The 26,644-nt window shown below is 37.7% G+C and overlaps 1 protein-coding gene across 4 annotated transcripts in view; it reads left to right on the forward strand.

Annotated features, from left to right (window-relative positions):
* TSPAN18 (tetraspanin 18) overlaps positions 1 to 26,644 on the forward strand; it is a 184,299-nt gene that overhangs the window by 135,399 nt on the left and 22,256 nt on the right. For all 4 annotated transcript variants that reach the window (XM_087719951.1, XM_087719946.1, XM_087719958.1 and 1 more), the window contains 4 exons: positions 10,068 to 10,145; positions 15,073 to 15,165; positions 17,305 to 17,499; positions 25,210 to 25,284. In XM_087719951.1, coding sequence (XP_087576077.1) covers positions 15,103 to 15,165; positions 17,305 to 17,499; positions 25,210 to 25,284 — 333 coding nt within the window. In that variant the 5' untranslated portion in view covers positions 10,068 to 10,145; positions 15,073 to 15,102. The remainder of the gene's footprint in view (positions 1 to 10,067; positions 10,146 to 15,072; positions 15,166 to 17,304; positions 17,500 to 25,209; positions 25,285 to 26,644) is intronic.

The raw sequence follows: 26,644 nt of genomic DNA on the forward strand, positions 1-26,644 counted from the left end.
ATAGGCAGCTGACAATCCCCATCCCACTGTGGTGGTAGAGGTCAGAAAAGATTTCTTCTGACATGGAGCAATAGGTGGAGATTACCTTCATGGTGGGCTGGAGTGGGTTGTAATCTAATCAAGGACATGAAGTGAGTCGTCTTCATGCTGGAATAAGAAGAACATGTGGGCGAGTCCTTAATATTATCTGATTAAGAGTTCCAGGGGGGCGTGGCCTGTTGCCGAGGAGGGCTCCACCGAGCTCCTCAGAGATCTGGTCTGTATATCTAAATAAGATCATAGATAGCACCCCTTTTTGGCTAAGAAAGGGGCAGGGAGGATAGCCCCGTAGGTTAGGATCTAATCGTAAGCCACAGCCTTTTTTCTTTTATGGCTGTGGAAAGAGATTAGATCCGGCCGAAGCGGAGCTTTTATCTCCAGCCATTTCTTCTCAGCTGCCTTTTTTTTTGGCAGCCCCAGACAGGCTAGCCCCCCCCCCAGGACAAGACAAAGTTTTTTCAAGCTAGAATAGATACGGGCGGGTCCCACCCCTGTGAGATTTATGTTTTTATTACTATCGTAAATACCAGCACCATTCGTCTTAGAGACTTCTTTGTCTAAATAGACCTCAAAATGGGGATTTCTCTCCGTGGATGATTGATGTACTTAGCCGGTGTTATCTCCCTGCAGACTGCTCCTTAACAAAATAAATTTTTCTTTTTTGGAAATAGAGGGGAGCGAAGCTCTGCTTACTTGCTTATTTATTATGCCACCCAAGTCAAGAAAGCGTCTTGCTACAAAAGAATTTAAAGAAACACAGCCTTTGTCTCCTGTGCCTTCTGCTGGGGAACTTTTAACACAGGAATATCTCCTTAAAATGCTTAACGCTTTTAAGACAGAAATCAGGGAATTTGTATTGGAATTATATGATGATTTAAAATCTAAAGTTAATCAAATGAAGGCGAATACGTTTGCAGCTGTGTCTGCCCTGTCAGATTATTCTGCTGAAATAGAGAACAAATTGGAAAGTCTGGAGAAGGCTAACTTAAATTTGACTACCAATATTGAAATTTTACAACAGAAAATTAGAGACAATGAGAAACAGCTTATGGTGATAAATTTTAATAGGAAGGCATCTGCGATAAGGGTCAGGGGATTCCGTGAAAAGGAGCAAGAGAATTTGAAACAGACCTTTGCTGAAGCCTTCAGCCATGCGCTGGGAAGCCCGGGACTTAACTTTGATTGGCAGATTCGGAAAATCTATCGCCAGAACTCATTGATAGCGGAACAGCGACAGCTCCCGAGGGACATAATTATACATTTCTCTACAAAAGAATCTAGAAATGCGATCGTGCAAAAATTTCATAATAACAGGCTCCGAGTTGAAGGCCAAGACCTGATTGTTTTTAAAGATATTCCTTCTCAGATGCTGAAAGCAAGAAGGGATTACGCCTTTTTAACTAAGGAGCTTAGGAGCCAACAGATTCGATACAGATGGGAGGCCCCTGCCGGTATCACAGTTACATTTGAGAATCAAAGATTTCGTCTTAACTCTGTTTCGGAGGCTCAAGATTTCTATTGTAGGATTCTGAAGGCGGGACTTCCTGACGCGTTTGGAAGAGTGGAGAGACAAGCGGAAGGAGAAGCCGAGCGGTTGGCCATGTGGTTGCAAGATGGAGGGGGTAGCCCCTCCTCCCTCGGAGAAGTAGAAAAACGGAGATCGAGAATTTAGACATTTCAAAATGCTTGAGGACTGAATGGGGGCTTGAGACCTCTCCCCGGTAGAAAAAGCGGACTAATTTTTATCAGAAGGGAAAGCTGGGTGAAACTACTTTGAGCTAGATTTTAAATTAACGTTAGCATAAATTTGATAGTGGTAAACATCAGATAAGCAAGGGATGAGGGTAAAATTGACGTTGTTTAAAGCTTATCAGAACAGAAAGCCGGTTGGGATCATCTTAAGATAAGTGTAAAAAGAATGCAGAATGATTTAGGGTGTTTAAATTTTGTTAGAAGGGACTACTTTAAAATAGAAGGATAACTGATTCTTGCTGAAAGTATTATTTTATAAATTGCTCTGAATTACATTTTAAACAAATGCTAGTATAAATTTGATAGTGGTAAATATCAGACAAGTAAGGGATGAGGGTAAAATGCATGTGGAATGAACTACGTTATTTGTGGTAAACATCAGACAAGCAAGGGATGAGGGTAAAACTTATGTTGTTTAAAGCTTATTAGAACAGAAAGTCGGTTGGGATTATTTTAAGATAATGGGTAAAAAGAATGCTGAATGATTTATGTTGTTTAAACCTTGTTAGAAGGGACTATTTTAAAATAGAAGGTTAACTGACTTTTGCTGAAAGTATTATTCGAATATGTGGAATGACCCATGCTATTTAACTTTTACTTGAAGGGAAAAATATTAGACAAGTAAGGGAAAAGGGTAAAATGCATGTGGAATGAATTACGTTATTTAAATCCTATTTGAAGAGGAAGTTGGTTGGAATTATCTTAAGATAGAAATTGATTTCTGTGTAAAGTAATATTTGATTTACGCTGCTTTAAAGAAAGATGATTCATGCTGTGTAAATTTTACTAGAAGGGAAAGTTTGATTACTTGTCTGTAAAGTTATATTTGAATATATGGTATGAACCACGCTGCTTAAATTTTATCGGAAGGGATCATGAGGTTAAGGAAGAGGAACGGGAGAACCTACAGAAGGTTGGGGTAAATAGCAAAGAAGTAAGAGACGAGAATAAAATATAGATAGAAGGATTTATACTATTTAAATATAGATAAAGATGGGGGGCTGAGATCAACACAAAGAGTGGTTTCCTTTTTTTTTTCCTTTTCTTTTTTCTTTTTTCCCCTTTTTTTTTCTTTCTCTGTTTTTTCTCTTTTTTTTTTCTTTTGATATATTACTTTTATTTTTTAATCCATATGTACACAAGATATTTTAGACAGAAGGTAGCGCCAGGTGTGGGCCCTGGGAAGTCGGGAGGATTAGGGATGGGGATTTGTGGGGGGTGGGGTGGGGGGGTGTTAACATAGCCTTAAAAAGAACAAGAATGTATTTATATACGGTGGTTTTTTTTTGTTTTTGTTTTTTTTTTGTTTTTTTTATTTCTTTTTTTTTCCTTGGTTCATTTTACCTTTATCAGATCAAACAACACTCGAATAAAGGCATACACCAAGGAGGGAGGTAGAGGGAAGGAAGAGGGAGGAGTAAGGAAGGAGTAGGGGGAATGTAAGGAGTAAGGGGAATGTAAGGAGGGTGTCTGGGGAGTAGGGGAGAAGGAAGGTTTGAGGGGAAAGGGAAGTAGGAGGGGAGTGTTAGAGGGAGAAAGGAAAGTTGGAGGGGGTAGATGGGGTGTATGGAGGATGGAAGGGTTAGGTGGGGTTGTGAATGATGAGTTGTGTTTCCTTTTTATCTGTTCGTTTTATTCCCTTTTTCTTTTTTTTTTCTCTTTTCTTATAGTGAATACCCTGTATATAAATGATTGCAAATGGAATGTGAAAATTGAATAAAATATATTTAAAAAAAATATATTATCTGATTAAGTGTATTATGTGAATCTAGCATAAATATCATTTTGAAGAGATATACAGAAGGGATATTTTCTCCCTCCAAAATATCTTGTCAGCCTAAAATTTAGCAAGAGTTGGTTGCTTCACAGATTTGGATCTTCTTATAACAGATATGAGGGGAGCTGGGAATAAGCATGGACTAGAAATAAATATTTTGGATGAGAAAAGTCTTTCATCATTCAGTTCTTGAGTTCTTTTAATCAAAACCTGACCTGCATCCAACTAATACTTTTTTCTCAACAATAAATTATGGTGGTTTTGATCAGCTAGAAAGAATTCTAGATTTGCTGATGAATAAGATAAATTGTGATTTAAAGCTGGATTTTAAATATAGACTGAAGGGGGATGTCACTGAAACTTCAGTATTAACCATTTATTATGTTGTCTAGTCACTGCTGTGGAAATAAATAATAAATAAAGGCAGGATTTTGATTGCTCCAGCAATTTAGGTAAAGCTATAAATTACTGAGGAACAAAACCTTTAGCGAGACTATACTTCACAGTCTATGTCAATTCAAATTAAATTGGCAGTTCCATAACAGCCAAGACTAAGCATCAGTTGGGAACTGATATTTGTTTATTTAAAATGACCTCATCCATAATTCAAAGAACTAATAATAGTTTTGACAAAAATGTCAACATTTTGATAGGGTAATCAAGAAAGACTAAACAGAGTTTTGGCAATTTTTGAAAAGCATTCAGTAAATAGATTTGGATAAGAAAATTACATATGTTTTCAATCCTATTGTTTTCATCATCACAGAATTTAGTGGTACTTTGATTTAATGCAGGATTCAAGGACAATCTGGATAAACAAAAGCAGGTCAAATGATGTTTAAGAAGACAGAGGATGCTTTTGAGATTAATTGTTCCAGAAGCTTGGCCCTGAGCTTAGTAATGTCTCTTAGATCTTGCATTTCTACTTGGAAAAATAAGCTGACCAAGATGTAATTAAGCACAGTTGTTTGTTACTGGTAGTTTTAAAATTCGTTTGAATTGCTTTATCCCAGTTTTTATTGTTTTAAAAATCAGCTGAGGGAACACTTATCCTCATCTTCAGGCACTAAAGTGTGGCAATTCCAAAGTGTGGCAGCCAATTCAATGTGCAATTTGAAGCAGCCACTTCAGGCAGGATTTGCAGCCACTCAGCTGATGGTTCTTTTTAATTGATTGAATAACAAAGATATAGGTTTGCCCTGCATCCTTCAAATGGGGTGGAAGAGCCTCTGGAGAAAGTTTTAGTTAGCAGTACAGTGGGTTTTGTAGAATGGGAGAAGTGCCACCTTGCTTCTATCAGAGAAGTGTACAGGTAGTCCTTAACCTATGACCACAATGAGCCCAACATTTATGTTGTTAAGTGAGAAGGTTGAGTTTTGCCACATATTATGATGTTTTTTGGGCACATTTGTTAGGTGAATCACTGAAGTTGTTAAATTAGTAACATGGATGTTAAGTGAATCTGGCTTCCCAATTGTGTTTCCTTGTTGAAAGTCACAAAAAGTGATCACCTGACTCCTGGACACGTCAAATGTCATAAATATGTACCAGCTTCCAAGCATCCCAATGTAAATCACATGACCATGAGGATGTAAAAAGTGTGAAAAATGATGTTTGAAAAATCATAAGTCACTATTTTCAGTGTCGTTGTAACTTTGAATGATCACTAAACAAACCGTTGTAAATCAAGAACTACCTGTACTATACCACTCCTACCCAATGTCATCAAATGATATTTACAGTATAATTTTTTCTAATGGTACGCTACTTCCTACTTCTGGGTAACGTCTCAAAGTTTCTTCTCACTCGGAAGTAAATATTTCAAAATGTGGTGAATTACGAAAAAGCAAACTTTCTCCTTCACATAAGCCTCTGAGAACTAGTAGCAGCATAATTATATGCACTTGCAGGCCTTTGCACAGCAGGGGCAGGAATGCTCTCAGACTTCATTTCCCTAATGATAGGTTTACGTAAAGGCATTACATCTTTGCAGAAAAATGTAAACTTTAAAGTGGCAGCTACTTCTGTGCTTGTGGTGCAAGGCATTTGCAGTAAGTGAAAGCAGATTAATAGCTCAAGTTTAGAAATAAACCATGTTGGGTTTTTCTGGTTAGAATACATTGGATTGCAGCCTAAATCAATTAAATGTAACATAGTGGCTGGAATTCTGTAAAAAAAAGGGGGGGCAAGGGAATTGCATCAGGCAGGTTAAAAAAATGGAAGAAGATACAGGAGGAGCAAAAAAAATGGAAGAAGATACAGGAGGAGCAAAAACAAAACAAAACCCCACAATACTACACATATCACATATGTACATATTTCCTTTAAAAGTCCTTTCAACATTCAGTGAAGATTACAAGACTATACCAAAACATTTTTCAGTCTTTCTCTCTCCTGCCTACATGCCATTTTATTTATAAAGAGTGTGTCGTAACACGCATAGTTTGTTAGTATGGACCTCTAACTCTCATTTATCCAAATTAAGATTTTTTTTTGTTAGTTTCCATTTTGAAATTAGTGCATCATTAAATGATCCAAAATCTTTATTTTCAGTATGACAAGCTAAGCACCATTATCTCTGCTGGAGCTTTTACATGTATTTTAACAAGTAGAAATATTTGCAATCGTTACGTCATAATCTACATCCTGGCTGTTGTGTTTGCAACTTGTCTTGCACTAAAAGATGTTTTCATGTTTAATATTCCTATATTATGATGTGTTTAAAAAAATCTGATTGTGCAGCTGCGCAATTGCCCAGCTATTATTTCTTTCCATCAGTGCCATTTGTTTCCAGCGGTACATAGGGACAAATTTTCTACTTCAGTAAGCTTGCATCCTTACTACTTTGGGCTGTTTAAAAATAGTTTTAAACTAGAGCTGACTTAAAAGCAAAATCATTTAAGAATAACCCAGCTGCAAAAGGGCCAGGACAATCTTTGTCTTACATTTTGTTTTTCATGTTGGACAACTCAAGGCCATTCTGATATTCAAATGCAGAGAGATTCCTTTCCAATTGTTGTTCTCCTACAGCTGGTATTCAGATTTCTCCCAATCAGAGAGAACAACTTGACTACTTTCTCTTTGTGATTCATGCACTTATATACCTCAATCGTGTTCTTCCTCACTTACTTTTTTTACCAAGCTAGAGGTTCCCAAACATAATAGGGTTTTCTCATATGAAGGTGTTTGAAGCCCATTGGTTATTGTAATTCCTTTTCCAAGCTTTATTATATCTTTCTAAGTGTGGCCACTAGAAATATATACAATATTCCAGTTGTGGAAACATTCTATATTTGTATTATAATTTCCTAAGGTGCCCTACCATAAATTTGTCTTTTTGTAGCTCTATAATTATTATCTTCATTGTGCTATCCACCCTGACCGTTTTTCTGGTTAATTAGAGACGATTCCCAACCGTATATATGTGAAGATAATGATCTTTGCCACAATGTGGATCACTTGCACTTACTTAAATTGAACCATATTTAGTTGATCATGCACTTAGTATAAAAAGATTCTTCTAGAGCTCTTCACAGTCAGTTTTTTTAACCACCATGAATAATTTGAAATCATCCTCAAATCCAGGAATTCAGTGTTTAATTAAGTTGGATGATTAATGAACATGATACAAGCACAATTAAAAAAAACCTGATTTTTGGAGGATTTCATTACCTGTATCCTGTTGTTGAGAAAATTGCCCAAGTACTTCAAGTAAGCATAGAACCCTAAAGTAATACGGTTTTCAGTCACTTAAGGGAAACAGAATGTTAAAGCTTATATATTAAAAAATCTTGAACATAAATACTTGGATGTTTATTCCCTAATGAAATAGGATTACAAACAGCCTTAATACATTGCTTATTTCCAATTTTATAAATGTATAACTACTGAATCCTAGTAACCATGGAAGCAGTGTGGTAAATTAAGTAGGATAGAGGTAAAAATGTTGTAATAAAGCATATATAGTATGATCATTTTGACTGTGACATTTTAAATTGTTTGCTATTTATGTTGAAGGTGTTGAAATCTGATGATTCATATGATACAATGTATTCATATCATTCATTTAAATGAATGCATTTTCCAAGTCTTAAGTAGTTTGCATAACAGAGATTTTCTGAGAGATTTACCATTATTATTGTAGTATGGTGGTATTATGAGACATGGTGGTGCAGTGGTGAGAATGCAGTACAGACAGTTCTTGACGTACAACCACAATTGAACCCAATAATGTTTGTTAAGTGAATTTTGCCCCATTTTTCAACCTTTCTTGCCACAGTTGTTAGGTGAATCATTGCAGTTGGTAAGTTAGCAACATGGTTTTTATCAACCTGGCTTCTCCATTGACTTTGCTTGTCAGAAAGTCGCAAAAGGGGAACACATGACCTGGGACACTGCAACCATCATAAATGCGAGTCAGTTGTCAAGCATCTATATTTTGATCACATGACCAAGGGGATGCTGCAATGCTTGTAAATGTGAAAAACAGTCATAAGTCACTTTTGTCACTGTGTTACTGCTGTAAGTCAAGGACTACCTGTATTGTAGACAAACACTGCCCACAGCCAGGAGTTCAATCATGCCTGGTTCAAAATTGACTCGGCCTTCCATCCTACTGAGGTTGATTAAATGAAGACCCAGATTGTTGAGGCCAATATGAGTGGTGGGTTCCCCGCCCCGTTGCTACTGGTGCACTGCACAAAGGGCTGGGCGTCCTGTTCGTGCATGCGCGCTGTGCACGCATGCACACTCCACCACCCCTGTGACACCCAGCTGCTTGTCAGGTCGCGCAGGCGCCGCATGCTGTACGTGTGTGCGCAATTGGCCAGTTGCTTTAAAAATGGGTATGGAATGTGAGTGGTGGGTGGGCCAAATGAGTCACCCTATTGGTATGGTGGCAGCTGCTCCCAGCTACTACCAGTATGCAATGTTCCCTCTAATTTTTTTCAGTGTGTGCAGAAAAGTATAGTGTTTGAGCGGCACATTTTCATGCCTGAGCACCTGAATTTTTTTAGCCATAATTGCCATCACAGCAGATGTTGGGGAGGGGGGCAAGAAGGAAAAGGGTCCCCTCCCTCTCCCTCAGACCCCCAGGAAGGAAGGAAGGAAAGGAAGGGGGAGGGAAAGGAAAGGAAACAGGAAAGAAGAAAAGGAAAGGAAAAAGAAAAGGAAAGGAAATGGAAAAGAAGAAAGGAAAGGAAAAGAGAAAGGAAAGGAAAAAAGGAAAGGGAATGGAAAAGAAGGAAAGGAAAGGAAATGGAAAAGAAGGAAAGGAGAAGGAAAGGGAAATGGAAAGGAAAAAGGAAAGGAAATGGAAAAGAAGGAAAGGAGAAGGAAAGGGAAATGGAAAGGAAAAAGAAAGGAAATGGAAAAGAAGAAAAGGAAAAAGGAAAGGAGAAAGGAAAGGAAAAGAGAAAGGAAAGGAAAAGAGAAAGGAAAGGAAAAGAGAAAGGAAAGGAAAAAGAAAAGTAAAAGTAAAGGAAGATAGAAGGACAGAAAGGGAAAGGAAAGAGTGGAAAAGATTGGTACTGCTCAAAAATCAAGTCTCAAGATCCCATGGATCCCTTTGGCTCAGGCAGTCCAATTCCACGCTGGTTCCATATCCCCAAAGCAAAGGGATCGCAGAAAGACTGCCCAGTCCAAAACGGGGCTTCAGATGACGCAATGCCTGAGAAACCCTGGATGTGCAGAGAAACGCAGGCTACAACCAGCGAATCACGTTTTCCCAGGAACCGACGAAGCCCCATAGGACCAATGGAAATTCTGTCTTCTGCAGCGTCATTGGTGTCCGGGCAGTCTTCCTTGATTTCACCAATCACCAGATTGAGGAAAGAGTTCGGTGCAGAGAGTGAAGGGAGGGAGGGGGGATATTTTCAGTCACATTTAAAGAAACACTGTGCTGCAGTTTGAAATTTCTGCTCTGTGTTTTCTTGTTATGTGCGCACCCGCGCAGGCACGCAGCTTAGAGGGAACATTGCCGATACGGCTGTACCAGGCCATACCGGTTGGAACCCACCACTGAGCAATATGATGACATTATAAACTGCTCAGATAGTTCTGTATAGTACTATTGAGTGGTATATAAGTCTAAGTGCTGTTGCTATTGCTATTAGTTTCTCTCACAGCTATTCTGAAGTAGCTTACTACAAATCTATTCAGAAGGAATTGAGTTGAAAAAACAGTAACTCACCCAAAGGTGCTGAAAGATTCTATAGTTGATTAGAACTAACTTAACATTTAATATTTGTTATCAGTTTATGATAAAGTTTGAGATACATGGTCTGTAAACTTGTGAATCACTTCAAAGGTTGATGAGCCAGGTTATAAGGGATTGGATGTTTTGATGAACGCTAAGAACGTTTCATTACTGCTAATGTACATCAAATTAAGTATGCAATTAGATTGAGTATATTCATTGGGTTTATCTAATAAGGGTTTATCTAATAAGATTGTGCTTTACTGATTTGTACATTAATTGGGCATCTTCTTTTTCTTATAGGATAAGCCTGGCCAGTAAAAGGTACATGGGACATATGTACTATTAGAGATTATCGTAGACATTCCAAGAGCTGCATCAGTAAGTCTTTAAAATTATTTTTCTCTGCATTTTAAGGAAAGAAAACTTCATTATTTTCTTTCCTGAAATTTGTAAATAGGCAAATATTGACAACATTTATGATCTTGTGAAAACATGATACTTAAGGCTATGTATATATGCAATAGTTTAACATGCATAAAATCTATAAGAGGTGTAAAAGCTGCCATTTAGGACATCAAGTCAAACCCACTGCTCAGGGCAGGGCAACCTGCAAAAGGTTACTCCGTCCACCTAAAGACATTTGTTGAAATGAAGTTCATCACCTCCCTTGATAATTGGTTCCACTGTCATAATCTTTTTTTTAACAAATACAAACTTTTTAATAGCATTCAACTGGAATTTGGCTTTCTCTAGTGTAAGACCATTGTCCCATATCTTAAGAGTTATGGACAACAGGTGGCCCCTTTGACCTTCTGAGTGATATCCTCCTCCGTTTTTTTATTCTCAATAATTATCATACCCTCATTGGTTCCTTATAACTTTGCAGTGTCCTGCCCATCCTCAGTGTCAGTTTTACCTATTCCAGTTTCTCAGAATCTGTGCTTAAAAATATGCTTCTTAGACTTAATGTTTGTGATGCCATCCAACCAACCATCACTTTTTATAAGGTGGATACTATTCTTCTATAGATGCAACTTAAAATTGCAGCTTTTAGCAACTTTTTTTAGCAGCTGCTAATAATACTTTTTCAACTCACATTTATTTTTAATGAACTACAAGTTCATGAAGCTTTTCTCACATGTTGTTATCTAATTTAGCAAAGCTCTACTTTGCATTTGATTCTTTATCTCTAAATAAAGAATTTATCTCCATTAAATTTCACTCTGTTTCAGCCCACTTTTCTAACTTTTCAGTTCAGTTTTGAATTTGCTTTGTATTTTTAAATGTATTAACTTTCTATATATCTTCATTTAAACATTAATAAAAATATTAAAACATACAAGCTCATTACCAAAGTCTGCAGCACCCTATTTGTTACACCACTCCAGTTTTATAAGGAAGTACTGATGAACATTGGTTATGTATGATTTCCAAGCCAGGAATGTCATAAGATACCTTATTAAATATTTTGCTGAGCTCAAGTTATATTATGCCCATAGTCTTTATAAGATACTAAGGAAGTTATTGATTAAAAATACTGACAAGATGTTTTATAAATCCATGCTACTGATAATCACTATATTCTTTTTTTAAATGCTTATGTCTTAATCTTTATATGCTTGATTATTGTTAATAGAGACTGTATTGCTGAGTTATATCTTTAAAGAATATGATGTGTAGCCAAAAGAAAATATCCCCAAGTAAATTATGGAAAATTCAATACACAATTTTCACTTTAAATACAAAGAATCAGGCTCAAATCACCATATTTTGGATGCATTATGCAAAGGCATAGTTGAGCGAACCATAATGCTGAGGAACATGGAAAGAAAGAATAGAATTGTTTGATAATGAGATGGGTGGCATATAAATTTAATAAAGAGAATGCCTAGCCACAAAGTGGATAAATTAGATTACAGTTATGTTGTGTATGTCATTAGATGACCCGAATATTGGGGACAAATTATCCTGAAGAAGGTTTAGCTATATGATAGCTAAGAATTGACACCAACTTGAAGGCACAGGCTCAATCAATCAATGTGATTAAAAATTACAGTAAAATATGGTTCTAAAATTCTGTTTTTATTTTGTCATTGTGGGGTACTGAGTGTAGATTAATGAGAAAAAGATGAATTTCAACACCTGTAGAACCAGGCTGCAGCATAACAAAATTGACAAAAGTGAAGGGGGTCTGAATACTTTCTGAATGCACTGTATCTGACCAGCATAAATGAAAAGATATTCTGATAAGCTCTATAGGAAGAGGTTTTTTTGGGACCTAGGAAGCGTGCCTCGCTATATTGAAAAAAATCAATATAGCTCCCAGGCTGGTGTTTAAAAGGGCATTGAAAGCATGGCTGCTCCCTCAGGCCTTGGGGAGGGTGATGCTAAGCCCATATACAATTTTATTTGATTAAAGAAAACATTCCTGCGGGCACAAATGATCTTTATTTTATTGTTTGCTTGTTTTTAACATTGTAAACCAGAGAGGATTGTGGAATTGAGTGTTCTCTAAATTGAATGAATATAATGACTGAACAAGAAAAGCCTCCAAATAAAAATATGTTTGTTTATTTATTGATAATCAAATTTATATGGCTGCCCATCTCACCAAAGGTGACTCTGGATAGCACACAAGAGCTAAAAGAGCCAATATAAAACAAATTTTAAATCTAAAACTCCACACTGATAATTATCATAAAAATGCTAACTGTAGGTGAAGGAAGGATAAAAATGTATCCCTCAGCAATGAACCCATTTAGAGAAGTTTCTGGTTCTTTGTGAGCTCCAGGCCTGGCAGCATAATCAGGCCTTGAGGGTCTTTCAGAATATCAAAAGGAATTTTTAATGAAAAAAAAATGCAGCCAGCCCAGTTTCAAAGTTGGCGTTTCACCACATTTATAAAAGAAAATATCCACTTAATGAAGAAAACATTGAGGTTTCAACTGTAAAATATGTTTTACACTCATTATTCTTAAAAAAAAAAATGCTTACTACTCCTTGAGATCTTATCACCTGAGGGCTCAAAGCTCCCTTTTAAAACCTGGGAATGTGAAACAATTTAGTGACATCTGTCTCCATCCCATTCTTTTTCTTCCTTTAAAAATGATCGCATATATGAAGAAGAACTCTTTCTGGCACCCTCTTGACTTCCATAAAAAGTGACCTTTTGAATATTTACCATGGTCTTTTTTCCTCCTTCATTCCCCGTTGGGGAAGCATTTCCGTAAGGCACCTCTGAATACAGTATGAAAATCCTCTTGAGGCAGAGGAGAGATAATCAGCTCTGTTTCTTTGCTTTGTGCAGAGAGTAATCAAATGTGTAGAATCACTTTCATTTTGACTCCCTGCTGTTTTCCTTCCCGTTTTCTGGACATCTAGTTGACCCGCTCACTGTCTTTTTCATACGGGCAGGCAGTGTGATTGGTGGAACTGGGTCATGTATCTGCCTCTGGCTATCACCATCATGCCTTTTCCTTCAGAGGGAGCATTTCGGCTTGCTTAGGGACTCGTGAAAAGCTTAAGCAAAGCAGATCAGTTTCCATGGTCACACCGGAAAGAGCTATGGTGTTAGAATACAGCAATTCCAAATTCTTTTGAGTAGGAAAAACAGTGATAACAGAGGAGAAGGATTTATTTCCTGGTATCTGCAATCCCATAAATATTTTCTGTGTTTACCCAAATGTCTTTTTAAAGCAGAATTCTGCAATTAGAAGAAAGTGGTAAGCCATTGTTTAGTGCAGTGAGCATTTTTTTTAACCAAGCACAGATATTAGGGGTTATAGGTTATTGTATTTAACATGTGTTATTTAACAACCCAGCTTTCTAATGTCAGAATTCTGACCAATGCCCTAATAAAAGCAGGAGCATCAAGCCAGATTTCAAGAAAAATCCAGTTATTAGGCGCACCATCTTGGCACGGACCTAGTGAAGCCAGCTCTGCTGCCACTCAGTTCATGCCTTGCCTCTGACCCTGTTTTCCCCTCCCCCCAAGGTGTGTCATCAGTCACATTTTCAACACAGCAATTTTGCGATCACAGAAGTCACTCCCTCCAGCCGTTACTGGTTTCTGTGGAGATGACCTTGATTTTGGCCAGCTAGGAAGTGCATTGTGTTGATTGAGGTGCAAATTTCTCGATTCAGCCGCAAGGCTCAATTCCCCATCCACCTGCCTATGGCAACTCAGAAGCAAGTTAGGGAAGCTTTATGAGTTGACACTTCCTGACCCAATCATTTTTTCTCTTTCTCTGGAAGAGAATATCACAATGGAAATGTACATTTGTATGTCTGTACTTCTTTACACAAGAATCTTCAAGCATGGTTCCTATTGCTTTTTATGGTATAACTATGATAGAAACAGAGATAGGCAGGTAATTGTAGTATTTAAGAACCAGAGTAGAAACCAATTTAAGGATCAGAGAAGACTGTGAATTCTTGTTCTAGCTTAAATGCAGAGTCAGCTGTGTAACTCTGGACCAGTCACATTCTCTCAACCCAAGGAAGAAGGCAATGGTGAGCATTTCCAAAATCTTGCCAAGAAAACCAAAGAGACTTCTCTAGCTAATCACCAGAAGTTGGTACTGATTTGAACGCATCTCCTGTCCCAAAGAAAGCAAGGAAAATGTCCTCAAAATCCCACTTGTAGGCATCAAGAATCTAGGCATCAATTGTTCTTTTGTCTTATGTCCAAGCAATCTTTTTTTAATCTTAAAGGGTTTAGAAGAAAAGAAAAAAATTGGAAACCTGCCTTTTAAACTTGGTAATTGCATCTGTTGTTTTTTTGTTTTTTTTAGAAAATCTATACCTAACTTTGGACCATTAATTAAAACTGTAACATTTCAATGAGGAGAATTTATAAAGTATACTGGCAATTCACTAGATTCACTTGCCTATCTTATTTGAATAATTCCAGGTGGTTTTTTAAAATTATATATACACTAGGATGTGTTCATTATACATACACTAGGGTGCTCATTTATTATAATGCATACAAGGTGTTGAGACCTTTAGAGTGAGGTCACAAGGCTAATTCACAAAAGGAGGCAACTTTGGTTGTTGTGTTTTGAACAAGATGGTAAATTGTTTAGCACTTTCTCATTAACTTTTCCTTCCAATCCTGATGCATCAGGGAGAATACAGGTTGGGAACTGTAGATGTCCATTATTACCTATTAACCTGGTATATTCTACCTCATTCAAATGTGATCCATTCTTTCTATATAATGAATTCCCCAGGGCTTTAAGAAGTAGATGAGAACCGCATATAGGAAATGAAAGAGTTGTAAAGAGCTGCCCTTGTTTTTCAGAATCAATTGGACTGCGTAGCCTGCACAAACATGGAGGGGGATTGTTTGAGCTGCATGAAATATCTGATGTTTGTCTTCAATTTCTTCATATTTGTAAGTTTTCTTTGATTTATCACATGAGGTCTTTTTCATATGTCTCCTCAGGAGTTGGCTATACTTTGGTAGAAGTATTACAGGTGCAGAAGACACCTTTACATTTCATAGGTAGCAACATTTAAAACAAGCAATTTGCTTTTTATCAGAAGCAGCCAGGACATTTTTACAACACTTTGAAGTTTGAAATTACTGATGAGACAGAGGCTGCCTTTGAATGGATGGCCCATGGATGAACTATAGTTGTGAGATACTACAATTCTAGAGCTGGTGTTAAGTGTTTCCAGTCACTTGGGTACCTTGGCAACTTATGATTTTATGAAGGCACGGAATATGATTGTATAAGTGTCTTTTTGCTCAACTTCCATTACAGATAAAAACCATTAAAACTTGACATTTTAAGAGACCTCATATGAGTGAGAAGCCTCCATTTATAGATTGTATTCTGAAGTTTCAGTTTTCCTTGAATGCCAGAACATTTTCATTATTTTGTTTCTAATTGTTAATGCTTATCTTGCTATACTGTTTTGTTTTTCTTTTGCCTTATAAACGTGAAAGTGGGGAATGTAAACCACCTTGGACTTGAATGGAATATAAGCCCATGTAGATAGGTGGGTAGGTAAATAGACAGGTACTGAGCCAGTTTAGTGTAGTGATTAAGACAACCGGCTAGAAACCAGGAACTAGGAGTTTTAGTCCTGCGTTAGGAACAAAACCAATTGAAAGACCTTGGGCCACTCCGTGTCAGTCCTAAGAAGCAGGCAATGACAAATCACTTCCAAAAATGCTTACCAGGAAAACTTTAAATGTCCTGGCAGTTACTAGGATCAAAGTCATGGAGGGAAACATGGAGGGAGGGAGGGAAACTGTGACTGGCAGTACTAGCCTAAATAGCAATATTGGCATGTTCATTAACATGTTGTTCAAGAACAACAAACTGCCTTCTCATGTCACCCAAGCTCTTGGCATGAAATATAGTCACTGTTGAATCCAACTTCTTCTGGCAGTACCTTTGTTTCTGAAAAAGCCATCTCAAGATAATGTATATTACCTGTGTATGCAGATAATTCATTGTAGTTGAAGTATTTAGCAAAATATTATCCCACTGAAATCTGGATTCACATATCATTACATTATGCTAATCCTTAATGCAACTTGTTTGATTCTCTTAACTGATCTAATGAATCCAGCAAATGATTACCTGAAAGCATGACTGAATCCATCCACTTTGTGACCATAGTTAAATAAAATGATAGCTCATTGCAATGTTTAAACCTCGCTATAGAATCAGGAATATCTAAACAATTAAGAGGCATCTAGCAATCCTACCAAAAAATAATAGCAATAGCAGTTAGACTTATATACCGCTTCATAGGGCTTTCAGCCCTCTCTAAGCGGTTTACAGAGTCAGCATATCGCCCCCATAGTCTGGGTCCTCATTTTACCCACCTCGGAAGGATGGAAGGCTGAGTCAACCCTGAGCCAGTGAGATTTGAACAGCCGAACTGCAGATAACAGTCAGCTGAAGTGGCTGCAGTACAGCACTCTAACCACTGCGCCACCTCGGCTCTGGTAATAATAATAATTCCCCAAATGAAAAGATGAGGAATGAACATATTAAGATTATGATACCAATTCCTTTCCTTAACATTTGAATGTATTGCATTTCCTTTGATGATCTCAGATTAAAGAAATTATGAAATAAGATTTTGTAATGAATAAGTATAATGAATAACTGGAATTCTTAAAAGGGGGACTGCTTTCATTTGTAAATAATCACAATATTAAATCAATTTAAAAATGAAATGTATTCTTGAAATTTTTTTGAAGATGCCTTTTCAGATAAGGCTATCAGTTTGGGTCTATCAAAACTGATGGCCATTACATGTTAACAAATTAGATGTTAACCATTAGATGTTTCTGTAGGAATACAGAAAAATAAAATCGTGCTATCTTGCAGTCATCTAGATTTTAGCAGCTCAGATGTGGTGTCTCTATTCTCTGAACATAATAAATTGTACCATAAGGATCTGGCCTGTGTTGCAACAATTACAATTCAAATTTTAACTTGAATTATGCTATCTAGAGGAACCTGTCCAAGAAAATAGATTTAATTTGAATCTTCCCTTTTTATGACAGCTGGGTGGTACCTGTCTCCTGGGAGTTGGAATCTGGGTCATAGCTGATCCCACAGGATTTAGAGAGATCGTGGCTACGAATCCTTTGCTCTTTACTGGAGCATATATCATGGCAGCTATGGGAGCTATGCTCTTCTTATTGGGATTCCTTGGTTGCTGTGGAGCGATCCGTGAGAACAAATGTCTCCTCCTTTTTGTAAGTACAACTAAGTGGATTATTTTTTCCAGTGTACCCACTTGTGTTATTTTGACCTAAGTCCAGAAAACAATGTTATAAATCACTACAATTTATTTTATTTTGAATTTCACGTTTCAGAACCACTCATGTCCCTCAGAGAAGGACTCTCTTTTTTGTTACTTTCATTACACCATTTAACTTTAAGGCTTTTTCATCCCAGAGAAAAATAATATAAATTATTTTTCTTTGGGATAAAAAAAGGAATATAAATGGAAAAGTATATGTTGTCATGTGGAATATTTCTGAAGCTTGGTTCAAAATAAATCAGGATTGTTAATTCACAATTTAAACAGTTGTCTTATCCTTGAATACAGATAAAATGAAAATTGTGGTTTCTGTAAAATAATTTTAATATCATGCATTTTAATTATTTAATACCATGCATTATATTTTAAATTCATGGAATAATCAAAATTATTTGAATAAATTGTAGAGTTACTTAAAAGTTACTTAATTAGTTGTAGTAGTTGTAGTTGAGTTTATTTATAGGCCGCCCTTTTCCCTGAGGGGACTCAGGGCGGCTAACAACTTGTATGGGAGGGGAAGACATACAATAACATAAAAACACAATGTATAATTAAAACCAAGCAACATTCATACAGCATTCAGGTGGGGGCGGACTATGGTCTTTACCCCCAGGCCTGGCAGGATAGCCAGATCTTGAGGGCTGTGCGGAAGGTCTGAAGGGTGGTGAGGGTACGAATCCCCACGGGGAGATCATTCCAGAGGGTCGGAGCTGCTACTGAAAAGGCTCTCCTCCGCGTAGTTGCCAGCCGGCACTGGCTGGCAGATGGCACTCGGAGGAGGCCTAATCTGTGAGATCTTATGGGTCGAGAGGAGGTGATTGGCAGGAGGCGGTCTCCCAAGTACGCAGATCCACTACCATGAAGGGCTTTGTAGGTAGTAAGAAGCACCTTGAAGCGCACACGGAGATCAACAGGTAGCCAGTGCAGCTCGCGGAGGATAGGTGTTATGTGGGTGAACCGAGGTGCACCCACAATCACTCGCGCGGCCGCATTCTGGACTAGCTGAAGCCGCCGGATGCTCTTCAAGAGCAGCCCCATGTAGAGCACATTGCAGTATTCCAGCCTAGAAGTCACGAGGGCGCGAGTGACTGTTGTGAGAGCCTCCCGATTCAGGTAGGGTCGCAACTGGCGCACCAGGCGAACCTGGGCAAATGCCCCCCTGGTCACAGCCGACAGGTGGTAATCAAAGGTCAGCTGTGGATCCAGGAGGACTCCCAAGTTGCGAACCCTGTCTGAGGGGTGTAAAATTTGGCCCCCCAGCCTGAGCGATGGAACACCAACCAAATTTTTGGGAGGGAAACACAACAGCCACTCGGTCTTTTCTGGGTTGAGTACAAGCTTGTTAGCCCTCATCCAGTCCCTAACAGCTTCAAGTCCCTGGTTCATCACGTCCACCGCTTCATTGAGTTGGCACGGGGCGGACAGATACAGCTGCGTATCGTCCGCATATTGGTGGTATCTTATCCCGTGCCTCCGAATGATCTCGCCCAGCGGTTTCATGTAGATGTTAAATAGTACGGGGGACAGGACCGACCCCTGCGGCACCCCATATGTTAGGGGCCTCATGGTCGATCTCTGTCCCCCGACCAACACCGACTGCGACCTGTCCGAGAGGTAGGAGGAGAACCACTGCAAACAGTGCCTCCCACCCCCACCTCCCGCAGTCGTCGCAGAAGGATACCATGGTCGATGGTATCGAAAGCCGCCGAGAGGTCAAGGAGAACCAAGATGGAGGCGTGGCCTCCATCCCTGGCTCTCCAGAGATCATCGGTCAATGCGACCAAAGCGGTTTCTGTGCTGTAACCAGGTCTGAAGCCGGACTGGAAGGGGTCCAGGTAGTTAACGTTAAAGAGCAATTAAACATCTGTGTATTCTCATTTCCACCTTTATTCGCTCATCCTAATTTGTAACTGTACACCAGTATTACTTTTCTTGGAATAAAACTTGTGTTTTATCATCAGCCCTGTAGCTAAAGAATAAAGAAATGCTTTGCCAACTTAGAGATTTGAGGAAGAAAAACTCTCAAGAGGCCATAATTATGCCCCAGACTTCCAGTGTGGCTTAACTCACAAAGGGTTCAATCTTCGTGGGGGGTTGGGTGCATCCATATGTCAACCAACTTGATCAAGAAGATCTGAGCTTCACAATCATATTTAATAAGTAGAGACTTGACATGTTCCAAGAAGTTCTTGGAACATGTCAGAACAAAAAAAGTGTCAAATTGTGCTACAACTATTCCAACATGAAGACATATCATTCTTTTTCTTTTTAATGTTGATTTGCTCACTTCTTGCAGAGACAAATCATTTGGAGCATTAGATAGCATCCACAAAAAATTTGCCACCATGTCACCAGTTTCCATGTTTTATTTTCTTGTGGCTCAGGCTGAAAGTGATCCAGATTTGGCAACTGGTTCATATTTATGATGGGTTTTGTGTCTCAAGGCCATGTGATCACCTTTTTATGACCGTCTGACAAGCAAAGTGAATGGTGAGGCAAGATTCACTTAACAGCTGGGTTACTACTGGGTTACAACTGCAGTGATTCACTTAAGAACTGTGGCAAGAAAGGTCATAAAATGGGGCAAAACTCACTTAACAAATGTCTCACTTAACAGCATAAATGTTGGGCTCAATTGTGGTCATAATTGAGGACTACCTATACTTCTCATTCTTTTGTTTCTTGATGGACTGAGTACTGTGGACAGACATCTGCATACACAATTCAAGAAAGTGAAAATGGTTGTACAGATGGGAATGGGATGCAGGATCTTCTGTTGTTTCCTAGTGACAGAAAAACAAGGAGGAGAAACAAGCATCTAGCTTTCTGCAACCTAGAAAGATGACATGTCGAGTCAGATCAGATTAGCCTCCGGTGCTTTCTAAGCAGCTCTCACCATTTGGGATGTGAATAAAAGACGTTTTATGAGTAGTCTTGTTGACAATGCTACATGGATGCTGCATGCCAAGGGAGATAGTCAGAGGACTTCAGATCTCCTCAATTTAGCTTATCACTTGTGGGAATGTGTTCTGCATTTCCTGTCCAATTCAGTGGGTGTCAAATTTTAATTTAACTGGCAGGCCAAGGTGGAGCTAAGACACATCATGCCAGGCTTGTTGAAACTTATTGTTTGAGCTAGGCATGTTAGGTTCATTGCTTGGTTTATGTAGTTAACTTGTCTCTCAGTATCTCATTTTACTTCCATGTTTGTATTTTGTTGATACAGCAAATACCCCCCACACACACACACACAATTTGGCAAAAGCAAGATACCGTGATATTTTTTACTACATAAACTGCATACTCCACCACCCAAAAACTTGAGTATTTCTGCAAAAACTAAAATTTTCATTCATTTGGTTGTCCGTGCCTAATTTCATCTTAAATATTCAGGGTGGAAAAAGTGCTATATATCAGTGTTTGTCAAGAGCGTGCAAAATAGCATTTTCTTCCAGGAAAAAAAATGGTATTGTAACAAAGAACTGATGTTGGGAAATGATTAAGTGTGGGGGCCATGGAAAAAAAAAGACTTGGCAGAGAGTTTGGATGATATGGTTGTTATCTATATCTTAATTAGGGGAAAGGTGTTATTTTCATGGACTAATTAAAATCCACGTCCTCCTACAAAGTTTTCAAATATAGATGAATCAGTGGCTTCCCTGGAGAGATTTCTCAGTGATACATAATAAATGCCTGAAGCTTTCAAGTCAAGTATAAATTCAAGGAAAGTGTACAGCACAGCTGAGAGATGAGAGAAACATGCATCCCAAGGGAAGTTCTTAAATTTCTTTCTCTGTAGAGATTATTTCTCATGTTACGTTTTTATATAAAAATGTTGCAGTTGAATGATATATAACTTGCATTTCATAGTCCCTAAAGCTTGCCTAGTAGTTGAACTTGTTTTTTTTAAAAATAAATTGCAAGGGTTCCTGAAAAAAAAAAGTTAGCCCATGGAATACCCGAATGATATTTTAAACACTTTGATAATGCAGTGCTGTATCTATGAATTTTGAAAATCTGTGAAATAATTTTATCAGTATGAAGATGCCAATCCTAGTGTGCTCTTTTTTTAAAAAAAATCCAAATTATTCTATCTGCAACAGTAAGAAAGCAATAAAAAGCAACCACTACTATTTTCTCCACCTCATATTTAAGGCAGTTTTACTTTTCATATACAAGTGTGAATATGCATCTAAAAAAAATTACTTAAATAACTAGACAAAAATATGTTATCAAAAAAAATAGGTATATCTAAATTGGATGATAGAACATCCACAATTAGCCATAAAAATTTGGGAACAATGTCTTAAACACGCAACAAATCTGAAGATGACAGGTAGCCTGACCACAGTTCTTATCTTGGATTCCAGATCAGCAATTTGATTGATTAATTGAACAAATGAATAAATGTTTAAATAAATGATTAAATAAATGATTAAATAAATGATTAAATACATACATACATATTCAGATGACTTTGAAGCCTGTTTAATTCATCTGAGAGTTAAATCCAAATATTCCGATTCTGATTGATGATCGTGGCAAATTCCCAGTTTTAATTTTTGAAAAAAGTTAAAGGCGTGTTATTATACGAGGACCTTTAAAAATTTAAAAATTTGTTAATTGATTTTTATTTGTAAGGAAAATTCCTGCAATCTTTTTTTTCTAACCTTCCATGGGAAATGAAGCCTGCTGTATATTTCAGACAAATGAATGAAGCTTTCATTCAAACAACAAAAGAACTATTGTGCCACCTCATGTTTTACCCTTTTTGGATGTTTATTTGTTTGTTTGTTCTATTTATATAGCTGCCTGCCTCATATATGTGACTTTGAGTGGTTCACAGTCACAGACTTATAAACAAAAACAAACAGTACAGGGATGGGATTCAAATAATTTAACAACCGGTTCTCTGCCCTAATGACCAGCTGGGTAGGTGGGGCTCAGTGGTCATGTGATTGGATGAGTGTGGCCAACTGAACATCACTCACTTTGATGGGCGCTTCGCCTTAGCTGTTGCAATGTAATAAAGATTAACAGAGAGGCACTTTCTGTAAGCAGGACAATAAAGTTTAGGCTAGAAACAACACCAGAATGTTTCCTTCCTGCCTTCCTTGCAGGATTAGCCCTGGAAAGTGGGGAAAAAACAAAAGGAGATTTCTTCCAACAACTGGTTCTCTGAACTGCTTAGAAAGTTAACAACCAGTTCTCCCGAATAGGTGCAAACTGGCTGAATCCCACCACTGAAACAGTAGTTATAAATAAACAACCAAAATGGAAAAGTATTTTTTAAAAAAACCAATTAAAATAGTTAAAATTTAATCTGTGGGAGTGTTCAATCCATAAAGTGCCAATAAAACCAGCTAACGGGCTCCATACTATCATTGGATCCTCAACCACAATGCCAAGGCCATGCTTTCATATCCCTCTGAAAGGCCAGTAGAGTAATGAGCAATTTAACTTTGGGGGAATGATGTTCCAAAGGGAAGATGCTGTGGCAGAAAAAGCTTTTCTTCTTCAGATGACATTTCTTAGTAGAAGGACCCATAACATGATTTCCTGTCAGTCCTGATGGAACAGGTAGATGTAACCAAGGAGAAGTGGTCCCCCAAATATTTGTCCCCACACTGTCTACAGCTTTACAGGATATTACCAGCACTTGATCATTGCAACATCACCAAGGGTTATAAAAGACATTGGATGTTTGCAGTGCAGTTTCATTTCATATGACTCCTCCAATTGACAACTCTAATTTCTATAATTCCCCCTCTCTCATTTGTAATGCAGAAATTAAACAAAGGTACCACCTAAAAAGATGCTTGTAGTTTTGTACCTAAGCCATTTTGCAGCTTTTTGTGAGGTGCGAAATATTCCCCTTCCATGTCATCTACAAAATAGGCTGGCCTAGTATTTAATTTTAATTCTAGCAGCATGAAGAAAGCCTATGAGTGGCACACAGCAACTAAAATTTTAGCATCTTTTTTGTAGGGTTTTTCCCCCCCAGTGTTCTTGGAAAAGGAGCACATTTCTTTGGACCAAAGAAAAATGTTGGTACTTGGGATTCCCCTCTCAATATCTATCTATCTATCTATCTATCTATCTATCTATCTATCTATCTATCTATCTATCTATCTATCTATCTATCTATCTATCTATCATCTATCATCTATCATCTATCTATCATATCTCTCTCTCTCTCACTCTCTCTTCCATTTCAATACCTATTCTCTTTTTTATGTTTATTTTTTCCAGGTTTCGTTTTGAACCTGAAAAAACGTGATATTGCTGCTGTAACGAGTCGAACCATTAAAGCGTCACTTCATTAATATGACTCTTAAAGCAGTGGAGATACTTGACCTCTGAAAGCTGGATTGGCTGCAGAATTTTGGATGTTGCAGTCCCAGCAGACACTAGATACTTACAAAAGGCTGGCCCATATTTATCAAATATAGGTAGTCCTCGACTTACAACCACAATTGAGCCCACATTTTCTGTTGTTAAGTGACACATTTGTTAAGTGAGTTTTGCCCCATATCGAGACCTTTCTGGCTACTGTTGTTAAGTGAATCACTGCAGTTGATAAATTAGTAACCCAGTTGTTAAGTGAATCTGGTTTCTCCACTGACTTTGCTTGTCAGAGGATCGTAAAAGGTGATCACATGACCTTGGAACACAGCAATGGTAATTAGTATGAACCAGTTGCCAAGCAACTGAAATTTGATCACTGTCAGACCTGGAAGCCATCTTTTACGTTGGGAAATGTAAAAAAAAAATTACATTTCCCAATGTAAAAATTTCTACTGTGGGAAAATGGGAAGGGGGATTATATGGAGTATGAGTGAGATATAGTCAAAACAATATTCTTTTCTCAGAGAGTCAAGGACAACTTGCCCTGCAATGGTGCAACTGGGAGGCATCTCCCGTTTTGGATGGTGCCTGATTGGTCCATGTGTTGGACATGTGAGTGCTGGGCAGGGATTTGAACTTTCATTTGGCTGGGGAAACCCTGGAAACTTTCAGGTTTGGGTTTTCCCAGATGTGCCAATATGACATTTCTAATAAAATGGAACTTTGAGGAAACTCAAGCCTTGGAGTCTTCTTTCATTGGGGGGTGTTACTTGGAACCCTGACATTCACATGATTGTGGGGATGCTGCAAAAGTCGTAACTGTGAAAAATGGTCATAAGTCACTTTTTTTCATTGCCATTGTAATGGTCACTAATGAACTGTTGGAAGTTGAGGACAACCTGTTTTGTTGTGTGATGCAAAGTATGTGAAGAGTTGTCAGATGGCCCAGAAGTATTGTTGTGTATGAACTTCAAAATCCAAGTGATTGGTTATAATGGTATTGGAATAATCAGTTACAAACAATGTAATATACATGCCAAGTAAAAAATAGCATATATCGCAGATGATCAACAGCTTTAATAGTGCATCAAACAATCCCCCAACTATGGGGATTTGACATTTTCTAGTCATTTTCTTAAGCTATTTATTTGGCAAATTTGTTCCACTCTAGCTGTCAATTTCTAAATGTGTTTTAGTCAGTTTGACCTATTCTTACTCTTATTTTATTAAATGTTGAGGCAGATGTTAACTCTAAATAAACAGTAATGTACATTTCTTTTTTCCCCTCTTTCAGTTCTTCATGTTTATTTTGCTAATCTTCCTGGCAGAACTCTCGGCTGCAATCTTGGCATTTATCTTTAGAGAAAATGTGAGTATGACGATGATGGAATGTTCTTTAGGAATCTGCAGAATTACATTCAGTTGGACTTCTACTTTATAAATTTCCCGAGCAGTCCTTTGTTCAGGATACTAAAGCATTTCCACTTAGTCTAAGCAATTTGAAACCACCCCATTGAAAGTAAGCAAGCACAGCTTGGGTCATGCATAGATGCTTTAGAAGACAAAGCCTGCTTTTCAGGAAAAGGTCATCTTTAAAATTGAATTAGCTTTATTTTGAGAATTCAGGGATTACAGTAAACTAGTGGTTTGAGAGTTTAAGGATGCAAATCTGTGATCTCTGGGAGAGCAATCCAAGGGTCTTATGATAAGTCGGACTTTCCCAACTGAAGACAAGCACATCCAATCTTGGAAGAGGATATTAGAATCCTTAGATAGTCTCTCTGTAGATTTGGGAGAACTGCTGAGATTGTGGCTTCTCCAGCAGGGGTCTGAGATTGGTAGAGTCTAAATTTTCAGATACTTTCCATTAGTTTAAAAAAAAAAGAAAAGCCTATCATTCCTGAAGCTAATGGGCACAGTCTCATTGAGAGAGATAACTGCATGAAATATTAGAAATAATGAAAAAGACATATACATAGAAATGAATGAATACAATGTGATCCTTTGCTCCTGTCATTGCAAATCTAACAGAGCTTTATATTTGATGATTCCTCTACTTGGGCTCATTTCATCATTGTATTTGCTCTAAGTAGTAATTTGATACAGAAAAAAAACCACATTTATCCCACCCACTCTAAAATTATTTTGATAGTGTATGATTAATAAAATAAACGTAATCAGCCTATTTTGCTCAGTGATGTTTATCTGTCCACTAAATGTTGTTGTACAAAAACAATTTCAAGATTAATAGGTTTTTCTTGTCCTGTTCAGAGAGAGGGAGCGAGGGAGAGGGAGAGGGAGAGAGAGAGATATGAAATAGTTGGTCTTTCTTTTCTTTATCATCATTGTTCAAAATACTATATACTCTTATGAAATACAAGGGAATAATGAATTCAATCTGCTATTTCTGTGGTTTCCCCCTTTTCAAATTCTCACAGTTGCACAGATTACTTTGTGGTATTAAATAAATACGAAAAAGTAACTTTCACAATAGAATATTTAAAAAAATTGAGACTGTGACTGTGAGAATCAGTGGGGGGAAAAAAGCTATCGGCAAAAAAAAATTGTGGCTTATTTCTCAAGATTAAGACAATGGTGGATATTAATTTAAACTATATTCTCAAGTGATGTCTGGTTGGCTTTTAGCTACTTGTCCTGTAGGACCTAATGGGGAAAAAAGGTCCCAGCTGAATATTTATTTGAGCTTTTTCTGTGTTGCAAAACCACTT

This window comes from Thamnophis sirtalis, unplaced genomic scaffold (assembly GCF_051295495.1).
Source record: "Thamnophis sirtalis isolate CommonGarterSnake01/CBP01778 unplaced genomic scaffold, rThaSir2_p1.2 scaffold_1, whole genome shotgun sequence".
In the NCBI taxonomy this organism is placed as follows: Eukaryota; Metazoa; Chordata; class Lepidosauria; order Squamata; family Natricidae; genus Thamnophis; species Thamnophis sirtalis.